Here is a 19,645-nt window from a genome sequence, read left to right as displayed (position 1 = left end):
GGGGCGGATGTTGCTCACTAGTCTCGTGAGGCCAAAGCGGCTTTTGCCCGTCTAAAAAGGGCATTTGTCTCGGCCAAGGTGCTGCGACACCCAGATCCAGAGCGTCCTTTTGTGGTGGAAGTGGATGCCTCTGAGATAGGTATTGGGGCAGTGCTCTCTCAGATGGGGGTGTCTGATAATCGCCTTCATCCCTGTGCTTACTTTTCCCGTAAATTTTCGCCTGCCGAGATGAATTATGACGTGGGTAACCGGGAATTGTTGGCTATTAAGGATGCACTCGAGGAGTGGAGACACTGGCTTGAGGGGGCTAAGTTTGTGGTCTCAATTCTCACCGACCATAAGAATTTGGCATATTTAGAGTCAGCGAAGCGTCTCAATGCCAGGCAGGCACGATGGGCTTTGTTTTTTGCTCGCTTTAATTTTTTGATAACATATCGCCCTGGGTCAAAAAACATCAAGGCTGATGCGCTCTCGCGGAGTTTTGCTCCAATCCAGGAGACCACAGAGGAGCCGTTGCCCATTGTGTCCCCATCATGTATTAAAGTGGGCATTACCCAGGACCTCTTGTCCAGGGCCGGGGCTAGGGTGTTCGGCGCCCTCCTGCAAACTATAAAATTGCGCCCTTCCTCCCTTAACTCATAAAGGGTCAGTGTGCGTCACAGAAGAGGGGTGCGGACACACAATAGCACCTCACAATAGTACCTCCAATTCAAATTATGCCACACTGTAGCACAATCTTATTTAATATATACTGCACATAGTCCCCATGATTCATATTACAGAATATAGTAGTGTCCCATATACTTATGTCCAGCATTGCCTGGGTTTTTTTTATTTTTAAGCTATTATTTTTTTCTTCTCTCGTTTTCCTCCACTCTCTCAGCAACCCCTTTCCCCATCTATTTTCCATCCCTTCTTTCCCCTTCTTAATCCCACTAAATTGGGAGTTACAGGGAGGGTGAGGGCAGGGACACTGACAGGGAGTTGGAAGGAGTGTGAACTGTGAGGAGCACTGACGGGGGAGTTACAGGGAGAGTAAGGGCAAGGACGCTGACAGGGAGCTACAAGAAGGGTGAGGGTAGGGACACTGACGGGGGAGTTAGAGGTAGGGTAAGGGCTGGGACGCTGATGGGGTAGTTACAGGGAGGGTGAGGGTAGGGATGCTGAGGGGGGAGTTAGCGGAAGGGTGAGGGCACACTGAGGGGGGAGCTACATGGAGGGTGAAGGCAGGGGCAGTGAAGGGGGAGTTACAGGAAGGGTGAGCATAAGGACACTGAGGGGGGAGCTACGGGGAGGGTGAGGGCACACTGAGGGAGGAGCTACAGGGAGGGTGAGGGCAGGGGCACTGAGGGGGGAGTTACAGGGACAGTGAGGGTAAGGACACTGAGGGGGGAGCTACGGGAAGGTGGGGGCACACTGAGGGGGAATTACAGGGAGGGTGAGGGCAGGGGCACTGTGGGGGGAGTAACAGGGAGGGTGAGGACAGGGGCACTGACAGGGGAGTTGACGCTGAGGGGGTAGTTACAGGAAGGATGAGGGTAGGGATCCCAAGGGGGGAGCTACAGGGAGGGTGAGGGTAAGGACACTGAGGGGGGAGTTAGAGGGAGGGTGAAGGTACACTGAGGGGGGAGCTATAGGGAGGGTGAGGGCAGCGGTCTAAAAAAGTAGCTTTATTACAATAAATAAAATACTGTAAACATTTATGTACAGACTATAAGTTATGGAGCGACCCCCCCCCCCCCCCCCCTTTCGTCACTTACCAGATATGTGCAGAGTAAGCAGGGCCGGCAACAGAAATCTTGGGTCCTGGTACTCCGATATCTCCGGGGCCCTCCTTAACACACACACACACACACATAATTCTATATATAATTTTCAAATGATTAATTTAAAAAAAAAGGGAGACAGACCAGGGGCAGAGAGTGAGAGACAGTCCAGGGGCAGAAAGAGAGGGGAAGACCGTTGGCTTAGAGAGGTAGAGAGAGAGACCAGAGGCAGTGAGTGAGGGAGACTGGGGGGGGGGACCAGCAGCAGCAGGGAAAGACCTGGGGCACAGAGAGACACAGATCAGGGACAGAGAGGGAGACACTGGGGAGTAATAGAAAGACAGACCAGAGAGACACAGAGACCAGGGGTAGTGAGTGAGGGAGGGATACACCAGTGTTTAGACACTTTCTGTTCACTAGTGAGGCTGCCCACCTCACACAGCTGCAGGGAAAATGCTATTCCTCTAAGCACCTGACCCAGATCCCTTTTAATACTAGCTGGAGTCATACCTCTGGCTGCCACTGTTAGGGATGGAGGTCCTCCTCCTGCTGAAGCCATGCTTTTCAGTTTTCCACTCTATGAAATGAACTTCGGAGAGCAGTCTCCGATTGGTCCAATCTCCTGTGCTGCAGTCGCTGGGTCCTAGCTCCTGTCGTGTTTAGAGGCTGGCTGTGGCTGCTGGACTCACTCTGCCAGCACATCTCAGCTGCACTGTGTGATGGGAGAAGAGGGTGATCTCTGCCTCAGCGTCCAGGAAACGAGCCCTGTTCACTCTTTTGCCCTGCCCTCTTTATTCCATCTGCTCCTCGGCGGCAGAAAGGTAGGGGGAAGGACAGGCGCAGTGCACATAAATTAATGACAGAGACGTCGGAAAAGGAGGCGGGGCCAACAGACTGGACCATGTGACAAGGGGGGGGGGGTCGCGACCTGTTAATTTTTTCTTTTATTACAGGAATTGTGGCCCTGATTGGTCTTTCTGGGCGGCCAGGCGCATGCTAACTAAGTTCTCTTTTCTTCATGCTGCTGGTGCCGCTGCTGCCTGTGGTAAGTGTGATAGACGCTGGCAGCAGTGGCAGCCGGCAGTAACAGGCAGGATAGAGACGCTCTGTCAGTGAGGAGGAAGGGAGGGGGAGCCGCTCTTCCTCCGTCACTTTGACAGGCAGTAGCGGCGCTGGCAGCCGACAGCAATAACTCACATCAGTAAGGTCACAGAGCGGGGAGAGCGCCTCTCCGACCCAGCGCCTCCCTGCTTTGCAGGACCTTGCTGAGCGGTCAGCGCCGGGCCTGCTCTTGTCATTAGTCCTTAGAGCACAGGAGCAGGCTCCTCCAGACCTTCCGGCAGGTCTTTTGTTTGTGCCTCCTAGGTTAAGACAGCGAGTGTTCCTGGAATTCCATGCCAAGAAGTCGGCAGGTCACCCGGGTATTGCCAGAACTCGGGAGTTGCTATCTAGGGCGGTGTGGTGGCCCTCGGTGGCTAAGGATGTGGATCAGTGGGTTCGGGCATGTGACATCTGTGCCCGAAATAAGACTCCTAGAGGGGTTCCTGTTGGCCCATTACATCCACTCTCTATTCCATCTAAGCCATGGACCCACATTTCAATGGATTTTGTTGTGGACTTGCCCAAATCCTCGGGGATGACAGCCATCTGGGTTGTCGTTGACAGGTTTTCGAAGATGGCGCACTTCGTTCCACTGGTTGGGCTGCCATCGGCCAGACGCCTGTCTGAATTATTTATGCTGCATGTTGTGCGTCTCCACGGGTTGCCACTTGATGTGGTCTCTGACCGCGGATCCCAGTTTGTGGCCAAATTCTGGAGGGCATTTTGTTCCGATCTCCAGATTTCTGTCAGCTTGTCGTCAGGCTACCATCCGCAGTCTAATGGGCAGACTGAAAGGGTGAACCAGTCCTTGGAGCAGTTCCTCAGGTGTTATGTCTCCAAGTGTCAGACTGACTGGGTTGCTCATCTGTCAATGGCGGAGTTTGCCTATAACAACGCGGCTCACTCTGCTACAGGGATCTCTCCCTTCCTTTGTGTGTATGGGCATCATCCTAAGGCCAATTCTTTTGACCCCCTGGACTCCACGCCTGGTGCTTCCTCTGTCGTTTCGGTCCTTAGAGGTATTTGGAGGAAAGTGAAGAAAGCCCTTGTGTCTGTGTCATTAGTGACCAAAAGGGTTTTTGATAAGCGGAAAAGACCCTGCAGCTTCAAATTAGGAGACTTCGTCTGGTTGTCTACCAAGAATTTGAAGTTGAGACAGCCATCTCATAAGTTAGGCCCCCGGTTCATCGGCCCTTATAAGATCACCAGGGTTATCAATCCGGTGGCATTTCAGTTAGATCTGCCCCGTTCTTTGGGTATCAATAAAACATTTCATTGTTCCCTTTTAAAACGGGCGATTAGTAATCCTTCTTCCAGAGGAAGACCTTCCCCTCTTCTGATACGTGGTCAGAGGGAGTTTGTTGTTGAAAGGATTCTTGACTCCAAGATGGTTCGGGGTCGGCTGTCATTTTTGGTGCACTGGAAGGGGTATGGCCCGGAGGAGCGGTCGTGGGTGCGCAGTTGTGATCTTCATGCCCCCAGACTGATACGCTCTTTCTTCTCGCAGTTCCCCGATAAACCCGGTGGTAGGGGTTCTTTGACCCCTCGTCAGAGGGGGGGTACTGTTAGGGTCTCCTGCCCTGTGCTGCCACGTCGTCATGGCAACCGGGAGACAAGTGCTAGCGGAGTAACCTGAGCGCAGCTGATACTCCGGTTCGGGTCTTTTGCTGTGCAGTGGTTACAGGCAGGGGATCCGGTGCTGGTTTTTGTGCTCACAGTCTGTGAGGTCTGAGGGGGGCGTGGACAGCACCTGCTTTATAAGGCCTCTTCTCAGGTTAAGCAGATGCTGCTTAATCTTTGTTGGTTAGTCAGTTCCTGAAAGTTAGCCAGTACTGTGTAGCTTTGTATTTGTTGTTGCTTACTGCAAATAGGCCTGGGGATTTGGTACTACACTCTGCCAATCCAGACCCAGCAGTAAGACTGGAGTCAGTCGTTTAGCCTGCTGAGGTTCTTTTGCTATTCTGTGAACCCAGCAGGTTTGTGGCTGTACTTTCAGACCTGCCTGCTTAATCCTCTCTCACTGTGCAGGGCGTCCATGTGTCAGTTTAGTGGCAGTAAGCTGAACCTGGGCCCTGCAAGTGAGAATTAGAATTGTGGAGACTCTCCTTGTGTCTATTATTCCATCTCTGACCAAGGAGTTTACTGCCACACCCGTTGGTAACCCTTTAGGGTTTTGCTGTTGCCCTTAGCAACAGCATTTCGGGTTCTCTACGTATTAAAACACAACATCTTGCTTTTTCCATCTGAGCATTTCTAATACTAGGGAGACACCCAGTTTCTTAGCCTCTGGGCTTCTCTGTTCACTCTGTGTTGGTTTTGTTACCCTATCACCTTCTGTGTACGTTATGTCATATTTCCCAGTCTGTCTGTGAGTTCATTTGTTTTGCATCCCTCTCTGTTCAGACACCAGTACATTCCTGCAGGCACTGGTGTGCATAACAGTTTAAACACCAGTACATTCCTGCAGGCACTGGTGTGCATAACAGTTCTACTAATGAACATTAATCTCATGTAATAAAATTCACCAGGTTGCCTACCTGTTGTATCCTGTGCATCTGATTGTCTGGATGTTATACACAAGTTTTTGATCTGTGAGGTATGTGTATTTTACACACTTAGTATAAAATATATGATTACTATGGAAAACATGTATAATTGAAATAAATATTTTCCAATTATGCTTTTGGATCACACATTCAAAAGTCCCAGTGGTCCATATGGTTTTTCTGATTCCAAGAGTAGCACTCCTTGGTACTCTACTAATGTATTGATGGTACTTACAAATTTTATGAGGTATGTGTTTTAAAGACCAATATATCCATTAATTGATCACTGTTTTCTTTCTCTCTGTTCTGTCCTGATCTGTATTTTTCATAAGCCTGTACTTTTTGAATGTGTTTCCTTCCTTTTTTAATGTTTTATGAATAATGCTATATGAGCTAAAGGTCCTTAAAATTATTCTACAATTGTAGATATATCGCTGATGAAGTCTTGGTATAAGACTAAACGCGTTGGGTTATCTGTATAAGTGAAGTGACCTCCAATCTACAATAAGAGAAGGAGGAGTCCGTAGAGAATCATTTACATACTTGTTCTCAATGTGACCATCGGAATTGTGTTAACTGTGAGCGGATGTCATCTAATAACATTTGTATTGTTATGGACATTGAAGCTGTATTTTATATATTATAATAAATCTTATGAAGGAATGCATTGAAATTCTTAATGTATGTCAATGTATGAGACCTTGTAAGGGTTTGTAAAAATTATAGGGGTTTGACACGATCCCTTGGCGCCAATTTCACTATTGTTGTACATTTCTATTTTGCTTGGTTCTTTCTAACAGGGAACCTAGTGGAATAAGGCAGCCTATTGAATTCCACTCATTGTTACTGTAATTAGCGCAGGAGGAGGTTTTTTTGTTTGATATATATATATATATATATATATAAAAATTTAAAAAATAGTGTTGGGGGTCTCTCCTAAATTGATAGACAGCCCTAGGCCCCTCTCTCTCTCTCTCTATACAGTATATATATATATATATATATATATATATATATAAAAAAATAGTCATGGTCTCTCCTGAATTGATAGACAGCCATAGGCCTCTCTCTCTCTCTATATATATATATATATATATATATATATATATATATATATATATATATATATATATATATATATATATATATATATATATATATATTCACTGCTCAAAAAAATAAAGGAAACACTTAAACAACACAATGTAATTCCAAGTCAATCACACTTCTGTGAAATCGAACTGTCCACTTAGGAAGCAACACTGATTGACAATCAATTTCACATGCTGTTGTGCAAATGGAATAGACAACAGGTGGAAATTATAGGCAATTAGCAAGACACCCCCAATAAAGGAGTTGTTCTGCAGGTGGTGACCACAGACCACTTCTCAGCTCCTATGCTTTCTGGCTGATGTTTTGGTCACTTTTGAAAGCTGGCGGTGCTTTCACTCTAGTGGTAGCATGAGATGGAGTCTACAACCCACACAAGTGGCTCAGGTAGTGCAGCTCATCCAGGATGGCACATCTATGCGAGCTGTGGCAAGAAGGTTTGCTGTGTCTGTGCGTAGTGTCCAGAGCATGGAGGCGCTACCAGGAAACAGGCCAGTACATCAGGAGACGTGGAAGAGGCCGTAGGAGGGCAATAACCCAGCAGCAGGACCGCTACCTCTGCCTTTGTGCAAGGAGGAACAGGAGGAGCAATGCCAGAGCCCTGCAAAATGACCTCCAGCCAGCCACAAATGTGCATGTGTCTACTCAAATGATCAGACACAGACTCCATGAGGGTGGTATGAGGGCCCGACGTCGACAGGTGGGGGTTGTGCTTACAGCCCAACACCGCGCAGGACGTTTGGCATTTGCCAGAGAACACCAAGATTGGCAAATTTGCCACTGGCGCCCTGTGCTCTTCACAGATGAAAGCAGGTTCTCACTGAGCACATGTGACAGACGTGACAGAGTCTGGAGACGCCAAGGAGAATGTTCTGCTGCCTGCAACATCCTCCAGCATGACCGGTTTGGCAGTGGGTCAGTAATGGTGTGGGGTGGCATTTCTTTGGGGGGCCGCACAGCCCTCCATGTGCTCGCCAGAGGTAGCCTGACTGCCATTAGGTACCGAGATGAGATCCTCAGACCCCTTGTGAGACCATATGCTGGTACGGTTGGCCCTGGGTTCCTCTTAATGCAAAACAATGCTAGACCTCATGTGGCTGGAGTGTGTCAGCAGTTCCTGCAAGACAAAGGCATTGATGCTATGGACTGGCCCGCCCATTCCCCAGACCTGAATCCAATTGAGCACATCTAGGATATCATGTCTCACTCCATCCACCAATGCACCACAGACTGTCCAGGAGTTGGCGGATGCTTTAGTCCAGGTCTGGGAGGAGATCCCTCAGGAGACCATCCACCACCTCATCAGGAGCATGCCCAGGCATTGTAGGGAGGTCATACAGGCACGTGGAGGCCACACACACTACTGAGCCTCATTTGACTTGTTTTAAGGACATTACATCAAAGTTGGATTAGCCTGTAGTGTGTTTTTCCACTTTCATTTTGAGTGTCACTCCAAATCCAGACCTCCATGGGTTAATAAATTTGATTTCCATTGATAATTTTTGTGTGATTTTGTTGTCAGCACATTCAACTATGTAAAGAACAAAGTATTTAATAAGAATATTTCATTCATTCAGATCTATGATGTGTTGTTCCATATATATATATATATATATATATATATATATATATATATATATATATATATATATAGAGGAGGGGTGGGGGTACTAGCGACCAACAATGTCTACTAAATAAAGATATAAATATGAAGAAAAAAGGATACGTATATATAGAAAAGGTAATATATTTATTTATACAATAAGAAGTATATAAAAAAATGGTGTAAAAAATGGGGGTATATAAATAAGGGCAGGCTAAACAATTACGGTATATGAGATTGCTAAAAAATCACATATAATTAATAGCTGGAAACATTCACTATATTATAAAAGCGTAAAAATTCTTAAGGTAAGAGAATAATGCTTATCTTAAAATGGAGGGTCAATTGATATATATATATAAATAAAAAGAATAGCGTTAGGGTCTTTCCTGAATTGATAGATAGCCCTAGGCCTTTAAGCCTATAATGAAAAGTTACTTGTTCTGTTGCCTTCCATGAAGTGAAAAAAATTTGAAATACAAACTTGGTTAATGGCGGCACTCACAGCAGGTGAATAAATAATCCAACTTTATTCCAACGTTTCAGTGGCATATACCCACTTTAGTTGATACTTCAAACTTTTGTTGCATGGTCAAGTTTTTATGAAATAACGTGAATTCAAGGGTCCTGCTGATGGCGGACAAGTATAATTTAAATATGAACAATCATCAAGTCCTTCTAAAGTCCTAAAATTTGGCAAATGTAAACAGAATGCGGTTAGAATCCCGACAGTCGGGATGCAGCAGTCATGTGACCGACGCCGGAATCCTGAGACCACTCGGAATCCCGGCATCGGAACACCGACCTCTGACATCCCAAAGGGAAGTGTCGGGTTGACTGTTAGGGTTAGGGCCCGGGGTGTGTGTGTGTTAGGGTTAGGCACTAGAGGAGGGGGGTTAGCCCTAGCAGTCCCCCCCCCCCCCCCCCGAGCCCTACCCACCACACCCAGTTTCTTAGCCTTAACTGCCACCACCAGAATCTTAGCACTAGCCGCCACCACGGGTGGGCTAGGGTAGGGGGCAGGGGAGGGGTAAAATACTTACCCTGTCCCCTGTCTACATTCTCATTGTCGGTCTTCCAGTGTTGGTCATGTGACCTCTGGCATCCCGGCCACCAAGATATTGTATCATAGCCATCTAAACTCATTTGGTAAATAACACTTAAAAGGTTTTTCATTCAACAAAAAAGATTGTTAGCATTGATCTGAGAAGAGCGATTGTTGCGGCTCATGAGTTTGGAAATGGTATACAATTTGAAGGCCATAAATCTACGGCGAGAAAAGATATTTTTGAATAAGAAACACTGAAGACCCCTGCCAATCTTACCTGGGATCCAGTTTAATTACTCTACCATAAGAAATAGAAACAGAACATTAACCAACAGCTTTCACAGATAGGACAAAAAAAACAAAAAACACCTTTTCTCCAAACAATACAATCGGCTTAGATTTGCAATGTTGCAACAAAACATTGTCCTCTAGATAGATGAGATCAATGTGGAATTATCTGGTCTCAATGCACAACACTCTATTTCTTGAAAAATAGAGACAAGAACCACATATACTGTAGATGATTTGGGGTTGTTTTGCAGTCACAGAATCTGCACACACCACAAACTTTGAGTCCACCATAAAATTCACTTCTTACCAGAGTATTATAGAAGGAAACGAGCCATCTGTCCGATAATTTAAGGTTGACTGAAGTTGGATCATGCAATAGGACTGCACAAACTTCTTACATCCTCAGTACACCAACTAATCTCCGAAACAGAAATTCATCAATGTTCTATGATAGCCAACTCAAGGTCCAGACATCAACACAATTAAGATGCTTTAGAGGGACTTCAAAAGAGCCATGCATAAATGCATATGTATCAATTATCCGATTTCAGTACTAATAACTACAATTTCTGATCACTGATATTTGTGGCAATAAGTGATTCAATACCATCCGGACATATCAATATTCACATGCATATCCACTACCAACCACGCATGTGCAGTGGCCAATATTCACATGCATATCCACTACCAACCACGCATGTGCAGTGGCCATTGCCACTAACGGAACCCTCTCCCGGTAGTTTTTGCATGGGGGCTGCTGCTTCTGCTGTTGGAAATGGAGTGACAACAGCAAATACTGGAGAAATCTGTTGCAGACTCTCCATGGTACACTGCGATAATACTTAATATTTGCAGGTATCCCCCGAAAATGGGTGTTTTTAGGGAGTTTATAAATAGGCCCCCAACTAACTGAAGCATAATGATGAGTGGGCTAAAGTTCCTCATATACAATGTAAGATACTGATCACTACAAGCTACTGAATAATGGCTATACTTACCTTTTCACATTAGGGCTTATTATTTTGTTCAATAAGTAATGGCAAATTAATATTTGTTGCATGTTATGTGGCACATAAGATTCGATAAAACTGCAGGAGTTTGGGAGAAGTTAAATAAATATACCCTTGTATATCAGAACACATTTGAAAGAGGATGTACTTTCATCTTGACATGGCTGTATGTTATTCCATATACAAAAAACGGGTTGGGTATGATAAGCCGGCTGCCAGGATCCTGGCGGTCAGCATACCGACACCGGGATCCCGACCGCAGAATGCCGGCGGGGGAAGGCAAGCGCATCAAAGCCCCCTGCGGGCTCCTATTCCCACTATGGGTCAGCATTCCGACTGGCAGCATTTTTAGTGTTCAGGAACCTGGCTTCGGCATTCTGACCGTCGGGATCTCAAGTGCCAGTAACATAATCGCATCCCCAAAAATCATATGGCTTATATGACTATGCAAGTACGCAGACATAATATTCTGCTCGAGTCATACAAATGAACAGGGCACAGATTCAATTAGGGTGTTAAAAATATATGTAACTACATGTCTCAGTTATTACAGCAAATGCAGGATATAAGCTGCAGTTTCTGGAAATAAGTGTGTGTGTGTGTGTGTGTGTGTGTGTGTGTGTGTGTGTGTGTGTGTGTGTGTGTGTGTGTGTGTCACATGGTAAAGGTTATATACTAATGGACAAGTAAACCTAATAGCCTATAGTAATTATTATGGAAAAGACAATGTCGTGTGTGTGTTATGTAGAATTCCATATAAGGATATGCTGATAGCTACAACAGACAAAAGCTGACAGCTTTTGTCTGTTAGTCTCATTTTATTATTGTGTTCTTAATTGTATATCACAACTGAATATGCTGGCGGTATACAAGGAAATGTTAATAATAATAATAATAATAATAATAATAATAATCATCAAGCTAACCGATTGTGGCTGAACAAAAGTCTGTCAGTAATAAATCTTCTAAATGAAAAAAGAATGAGAGGTCAGACAATATGACACCTTTCCTTACGCTGCAATGATGTACTCCTACAGTAAGTGACACACTTTGTGGAAATCTGTTGTTACACTCACAGACCCACTGAGCACCAAAGGTGCATACGTACTAGGCAATATTTTAAACCATATCGCTAATTTTCACCCTTCTGAGCCATATCATTTGTAAAATTGCCCATTGTGTATGCACTATGCGATGAACGATGCACACTCTTGCGGGTCGTTAACGAGGGTTTCTGTTGTCTGTATCTGCAGGTCAATTTTGAGTATGACATTGACGATGCATGTGCAACACGGAGGCAGGATGACGTCACTGAATGATACCATGATGATATCGTTCAGTGCTTATGTACTACCTTGTTTGCCCCGGCATGTCAAGGGTTAATGCTGACGATACAACTCATGGGGGTAATTCTGAGTTGATCGCAGCAGGATTTTTGTTAGCAGTTGGGCAAAACCATGTGCACTGCAGGGGAGGCAGATATAACATGTGCAGAGAGTTTTAGATTTGGGTGGGTTATTTTGTTTCTGTGCAGGGTAAATACTAGCTGCTTTATTTTTACACTGCAATTTAGATTGCAGATTGAACACACCACACCCAAATCTAACTCTCTCTGCACATGTTATATCTGCCTCCCCTGCAGTGCACATGGTTTTGCCCAACTGCTAACAAAAATCCTGCTGCGATCAACTGAGAATTACCCCCATGGAGCGTATCGTCCAGTGTATACCCCGCTTAAGTGCTTCTACTTTCACTTCAGGGCACATTTTGACAGTACACTTTTTAGATGTCAGTAAAAAGATTTTGCCAGGAGTATACTTTTATCTTAATATTAAAATGTCAATTTTAAAAGCATGTTTAAGGGTTACTAAAGACAAGGCAATCCTGCATAAGAATAATTATGGTACATACAATATATCAAGAACCTTAGGATGGTCAATATATTATCAAAAATTGTATTCAACCTGCTTCTCATAATTGCCGCTGTTAGCGCAACAATAATAGTCATTCAAAAAAATAATGATAAGAATTAATTATTATTAATAATAATAATAATAATAATAACAACAACAACATTCATTTACATGGCTCCCACAAGGGTTCCACAGAAACTAGCAAAGTACAAATGAGCAAAACATGACAACAGTAACTTATGGCACAAGACAATGCAGGACAAGTACTGTACTGTATATAAACATTGCAATATACTATCCTGTTCATTGATATGTACAGCATTTATGTGTGCTGGATAAGTTACTATATCTGACTGGCAGCATACTATCTGGAAAGCCCTCTCCTGCACCACTGATATAAGTACATGACTGGAGTTACTTTAGCAGAGACATACATACTACTCTCTGCAGCACTCACTGATGGGGACCATGGGATCTGCAGAGCTGTAATGAAGAAGGAGTCCATACAGGAATGCTATGAGAGGGAGCAGCAGAGATCCAGGCACCCTGCTGCTGCTGCTAGTCTTTACGGCCGGAGTCATGACTGACGCTAAATTGGAGGCAGCAGCGCAATGCTGTCATGCTGGATAGCACATAGAGCTAGTCCTCTCTCGGGATGAGGAGGGTGGGATCAGTCTCATGGGCTGGCTTATTGTGTAAAGCTTTTGCCAAGGGGGTTAAGGAAACTGTTATTCTAGTGCTGAGAAAACAAACAAAAAACATTTGTTCAATTCACAAAGTCCACAGTCAGGAGTCACCCACATTCTGATCATCAGATGGGACACAAGGGGAGATAGTGAGAGGATGACAGGTCTGCAGAAGTGGAATGCCTGCCAATTGGCTATAATGGGAGCAGACTGGACTTTTGTGTATGTTTAATAAAATCTTAAACCTATGCACTACACTTCTTGCTAAGATGATTTCACAGATTTTACATGCAGGGTGACTTGGAATGAGGACTGTTTACTATGGACAGACAGATGTTTTATTTGCTATCCCTAAGCATAACTGTAATTAAAACAGTGCATATAGGCTTACCATACTATCCCTTTTAAACCGAGACACTCATGAATTACACAGGTTCTGTGACTGGCTTAATTCAAGCCAGCTTTTCAACTGGTTTTAATCAGCCAAAGAACCTGTGTAAATCATAAGTGTCCCGATTTAAAGGGATACTATGGTAAGCCTACCCATATAAAGACCCCTGATTGTACTCTGATCCCTAAACACACACTCTTCATACCTTTCCATATGTGCTCGCCTATACCTGTGCCCCAATATATCACATAATGCGGAATGACAGCTGTTTACTATGGAATTACTGTTTTATTTTCCAATCCTGCGCAAAAATTAAATCTCCTTAAAAAAGTGCATACAGGGGAGGTTGGTGGGAACTGACAGTATCTTACTGCCTGCAGGGTCGGACTGGCCCACAGGGAACAGGGGAAACCACCGGTAGGCCCCACTGCCTGTGGGCTCTCCTCCTCTTCTAGGGATCAGGTTCCAGACTCTATTCTAGTGCACTTCAATTATGCATTATACATATACTTCACAAGAATATGGTTTATTATATATTTACCAAGGGGCACACATGTACTCTGTGGTGGCTGGCCATGCCCCCACTGTAGCCTGGCCACACCCATAAGCATGGGCCCCTGTAACAGTGTCCCTCCCCGGTGGGCCCTTCATGCCCCAGTCCGACACTGACTGCCTGGATAATTAATTTTGTGTCAAATTTGAGATCATATCTAAAAAGCTCAGCAGTTGCAGAGCCAAATGTAGAGCCTATCGCACTGCAAACTACTGTATAAGCTGGGTACACACTAGCCGATTTTATGAAGGATTGATCGGTTTTCGCTGGATTGGAACAACAAATTGTTCACATCGTACAGTGTGTATGCAATATCGCGGACTCCCATGAGTCGTTCGTTGCATCTTAAGATCGGTCATACATGTAGGTCAATCTGTCAATATCATAAACAATTTTCAGCAAATTGTGCAGTGTGTACGCATTACTTACATATATACCTGATATATCATTAACGACCAAATTACAGAATGACGTACAATGGGGGTAATTCAGAGTTGATCGCAGCAGCAAATTTGTTACCAGTTGGGCAAAACCATGGGCCTAATTCCGAGTTGATCGCAGCAGAAAACTTGCTAGCAGTTGGGCAAAACCATGTGCACTGCAGGGGGGGCCGATATAACATGTGCAGAGAGAATTAGATTTGGGCGAGGCATGTTCAAACTGAAATCTAAATAGCAGTGTAAAAATAAAGCAGCCAGTATTTACCCTGCATAGAAACAAAATAACCCATCCACATTTAACTCTCTCTGCAAATGTTATATCTGCACCCCTGCAGTGCAAATGGTTTTGCCCAAATGCTAACAAACTTCCTGCTGCGATCAACTCAGAATTACCCCCCATGTGCACTGCAGAAGGAGCAGATATAACATGCAGACTCTCCAACATGACCCGCCCCACTAGGTACAAAATGCTCTGTTCCTGGACTTCCCTCTTAATTTATGATTTCCATCACCTGTGTTGAACTAGTTAAATGATAAGTAGTGATGAGCGGGTTCGGTTCCTCGGAAACCGAACCCCCCCGAACTTCACCCATTTTACATGGGTCCGAGGCATACTCGGATTCTCCCATATGGCTCGGTTAACCCGAGCGCGCCCGAACGTCATCATCCCGCTGTCGGATTCTCGCGAGATTCGTATTCTATATAAGCAGCCGCGCGTCGCCGCCATTTTCACTTGTGCATTGGAAATGTCAGGGAGAGGACGTGGCTGGCGTCCTCTCCGTTTATTAATAATATTTATGCTACTGCTTATTGCTTAATTGTGGGGACTGGGGAGCAGCTGTATTATATAGGAGGAGTACAGTGCAGAGTTTTGCTGACCAGTGACCACCAATATACGTTGTCTGCCTGAAAAACACTCCATATCTGTGCTCAGTGTGCTGCATATATCTGTGCTCACACTGCTTAATTGTGGGGTCTGGGGAGCAGCTGTATTATTATATAGGAGGAGTACAGTGCAGAGTTTTGCTGACCAGTGACCACCAGTATACGTTGTCTGCCTGAAAAACACTCCATATCTGTGCTCAGTGTGCTGCATATATCTGTGCTCACACTGCTTAATTGTGGGGACTGGGGAGCAGCTGTATTATATAGGAGCAGTACAGTGCAGAGTTTTGCTGACCAGTGACCACCAGTATACGTTGACTGCCTGAAAAACACTCCATATCTGTGCTCAGTGTGCTGCATATATCTGTGCTCACACTGCTTGCTTAATTGTGGGGACTGGGGAGCAGCTGTATTGTTATATAGGAGGAGTACAGTGCAGAGTTTTGCTGACCAGTGACCACCAGTATACGTTGTCTGCCTGAAAAACACTCCATATCTGTGCTCAGTGTGCTGCATATATCTGTGCTCACACTGCTTAATTGTGGGGACTGGGGAGCAGCTGTATTGTTATATAGGAGGAGTACAGTGCAGAGTTTTGCTGACCAGTGACCACCAGTATACGTTGTCTGCCTGAAAAACACTCCATATCTGTGCTCAGTGTGCTGCATATATCTGTGCTCACACTGCTTAATTGTGGGGACTGGGGAGCAGCTGTATTATATAGGAGGAGTACAGTGCAGAGTTTTGCTGACCAGTGACCACCAGTATACGTTGTCTGCTTGAAAAAAAACTCCATATCTGTGCTCAGTGTGCTGCATATATCTGTGCTCACACTGCTTAATTGTGGGGACTGGGGAGCAGCTGTATTATATAGGAGGAGTACAGTGCAGAGTTTTGCTGACCAGTGACCACCAGTATACGTTGTCTACCTGAAAAACACTCCATATCTGTGCTCAGTGTGCTGCATATATCTGTGCTCACACTGCTTAATTGTGGGGACTGGGGAGCAGCTGTATTATTATATAGGAGGAGTACTGTGCAGAGTTTTGCTGACCAGTGACCACCAGTATACGTTGTCTGCCTGAAAAACACTCCATATCTGTGCTCAGTGTGCTGCATATATCTGTGCTCACACTGCTTAATTGTGGGGACTGGGGAGCAGCTGTATTATGTAGGAGGAGTACAGTGCAGAGTTTTGCTGACCAGTGACCACCAGTATACGTTGTCTGCCTGAAAAACACTCCATATCTGTGCTCAGTGTACTGCATAATATATATCTGTGCTCACACTGCTTAATTGTGGGGACTGGGGAGCAGCTGTATTATATAGGAGGAGTACAGTGCAGAGTTTTGCTGACAGTGACCACCAGTATACGTTGTCTGCCTGAAAAACACTCCATATCTGTGCTCAGTGTGCTGCATATATCTGTGCTTACACTGCTTTATTGTGGGCACTGGGGACCACCAGTATATTATATAGGAGGAGTACAGTGCAGAGTTTTCCTGACAGTGACCACCAGTATATATAGCAGTACGGTACGGAAGGCCACTGCTCTACCTACCTCTGTGTCGTCAAGTATACTATCCATCCATACCTATGGTGCATTTCAGTTGTGCGCAGTATATATAGTAGTAGGCCATTGCTGTTGATACTGGCATATAATTCCACACATTAAAAAATGGAGAACAAAAATGTGGAGGTTAAAATAGGGAAAGATCAAGATCCACTTCCACCTCGTGCTGAAGCTGCTGCCACTAGTCATGGCCGAGACGATGAAATACCATCAACGTCGTCTGCCAAGGCCGATGCCCAATGTCATAGTAGAGAGCATGTAAAATCCAAAAAACAAAAGTTCAGTAAAATGACCCAAAAATCAAAATTGAAAGCATCTGATGAGAAGCGTAAACTTGCCAATATGCCATTTACGTCACGGAGTGGCAAGGAACGGCTGAGGCCCTGGCCTATGTTCATGGCTAGTGGTTCAGAGTCACATGAGGATGGAAGCACTCATCCTCTCGCTAGAAAAATGAAAAGACTTAAGCTGGCAAAAGCACAGCAAAGAACTGTGCGTTCTTCTAAATCACAAATCCCCAAGGAGAGTCCAATTGTGTCGGTTGCGATGCCTGACCTTCCCAACACTGGATGGGAAGAGCTTGCGCCTTCCACCATTTGCACGCCCCCTGCAAGTGCTGGAAGGAGCACCCGCAGTCCTGTTCCTGATAGTCAAATTGAAGATGTCACTGTTGAAGTACACCAGGATGAGGATATGGGTGTTGCTGGCGCTGGGGAGGAAATTGACAAGGAGGATTCTGATAGTGAGGTGGTTTGTTTAAGTCAGGCACCCGGGGAGAAACCTGTTGTCCGTGGGACGAATATGGCCATTGACATGCCTGGTCAAAATACAAAAAAAAAAATCACCTCTTCGGTGTGGAATTATTACAACACAAATGCGGACAACAGGTGTCAAGCCATGTGTTGCCTTTGTCAAACTGTAATAAGTAGGGGTAAGGACGTTAACCACCTAGGAACATCCTCCCTTATACGTCACCTGGACCGCATTCATCAGAAGTCAGTGACAAGTTCAAAAACTTTGGATGACAGTGGAAGCAGTCCACTGACCACTAAATCCCTTCCTCTTGTAACCAAGCTCCTGCAAACCACACCACCAACTCCCTCAGTGTCAATTTCCACCTTACACAGGAAAGCCAATAGTCCTGCAGGCCATGTCACTGGCAAGTCTGACGAGTCCTCTCCTGCCTGGGATTCCTCCGATGCACCCTTGAGTGTAACGCCTACTGCTGCTGGCGCTGCTGTTGTTGCTGCTGGGAGTCGATCGTCATCCCAGAGGGGAAATCGGAAGACCACTTGTACTACTTCCAGTAAGCAATTGACTGTCCAACAGTCCTTTGCGAGGAAGATGAAATATCACAGCAGTCATCCTGCTGCAAAGCGGATAACTCAGGTCTTGTCAGCCTGGGTGGTGAGAAACGTGGTTCCGGTATCCACCGTTAATTCAGAGGCAACTAGAGACTTGATTGAGGTACTGTGTCCCCGGTACCAAATACCATCTAGGTTCCATTTCTCTAGGCAGGCGATTCCGAAAATGTACACAGACCTCAGAAAAAGAGTCACCAGTGTCCTAAAAAATGCAGTTGTACCCAATGTTCACTTAACCACGGACATGTGGACAAGTGGAGCAGGGCAGACTCAGGACTATATGACTGTGACAGCCCACTGGGTAGATGTATTGCCTCCTGCAGCAAGAACAGCAGCGGCGGCACCAGTAGCAGCATCTCGCAAACGCCAACTCGTTCCTAGGCAGGCTATGCTTTGTATCACCGCTTTCCATAAGAGGCACACAGCTGACAACCTCTTACGGAAACTGAGGAACATCATCGCAGAATGGCTTACCCCAATTGAACTCTCCTGGGGATTTGTGACATCGGACAACGCCAGCAATATTGTGCATGCATTACATCTGGGCAAATTCCAGCACGTCCCATGTTTTGCACATACATTGAATTTGGTGGTGCAGAATTATTTAAAAAATGACAGGGGCGTGCAAGAGATGCTGTCGGTGGCCCGAAGAATTGCGGGCCACTTTCGGCATTCAGCCACCGCGTGCCGAAGACTGGAGCACCACCAAACGGTCCTGAACCTGCCCTGCCATCATCTGAAACAAGAGGTGGTAACGAGGTGGAATTCAACCCTCTATATGCTTCAGAGGATGGAGGAGCAGCAAAAGGCCATTCTAGCCTATACATCTGCCCACGATATAGGCAAAGGAGGGGGAATGCACCTGACTCAAGCGCAGTGGAGAATGATTTCAATGTTGTGCAAGGTTCTGCAACCCTTTGAACTTGCCACACGTGAAGTCAGTTCAGACACTGCCAGCCTGAGTCAGGTCATTCTCCTCATCAGGCTTTTGCAGAAGAAGCTGGAGACATTGAAGGAGGAGCTAAAACAGAGCGATTCCGCTAGGCATGTGGGACTTGTGGATGGAGTCCTTAATTCGCTTAACCAGGATTCACGGGTGTTCAATCTGTTGAAATCAGAGCACTACATTTTGGCCACCGTGCTCGATCCTAGATTTAAAACCTACGTTGTATCTCTCTTTCCGGCAGACACAAGTCTGCAGAGGTTCAAAGACCTGCTGGTGAGAAAATTGTCAAGTCAAGCGGAACGTGACCCGTCAACAGCTCCTCCTTCACATTCTCCCGCAACTGGGGGTGCGAGGAAAAGGCTAAGAATTCCGAGCCCACCCGCTGGCGGTGATGCAGGGCAGTCTGGAGTGAGTGC

The 19,645-nt window shown here is 45.5% G+C and overlaps 1 protein-coding gene across 7 annotated transcripts in view; it reads right to left on the bottom strand.

The window, feature by feature from the left end:
* PLA2R1 (phospholipase A2 receptor 1) overlaps window positions 1-19,645 on the bottom strand; it is a 293,721-nt gene that overhangs the window by 260,764 nt on the left and 13,312 nt on the right. For 3 of the 7 annotated variants that reach the window (XM_063933656.1, XM_063933662.1, XM_063933657.1), the window contains exon 1: window positions 12,849-13,070. The exons of 2 other annotated variants lie outside the window; for them this stretch is intronic. In XM_063933656.1, the coding sequence (XP_063789726.1) occupies window positions 12,849-12,972 (124 nt within the window). In that variant the 5' untranslated portion in view covers window positions 12,973-13,070. Of the gene's footprint in view, window positions 1-12,825; window positions 13,071-19,645 lie in introns of those variants that run through there. 2 more of the 7 variants (XM_063933658.1, XM_063933660.1) reach the window with 2 other exon arrangements.

This window comes from Pseudophryne corroboree, chromosome 7 (assembly GCF_028390025.1).
Source record: "Pseudophryne corroboree isolate aPseCor3 chromosome 7, aPseCor3.hap2, whole genome shotgun sequence".
NCBI lineage: Eukaryota > Metazoa > Chordata > Amphibia > Anura > Myobatrachidae > Pseudophryne > Pseudophryne corroboree.
The sequence above is the reverse complement of the archived record's forward strand: the minus strand, read 5'-3'. Positions and strand labels throughout refer to the sequence as shown.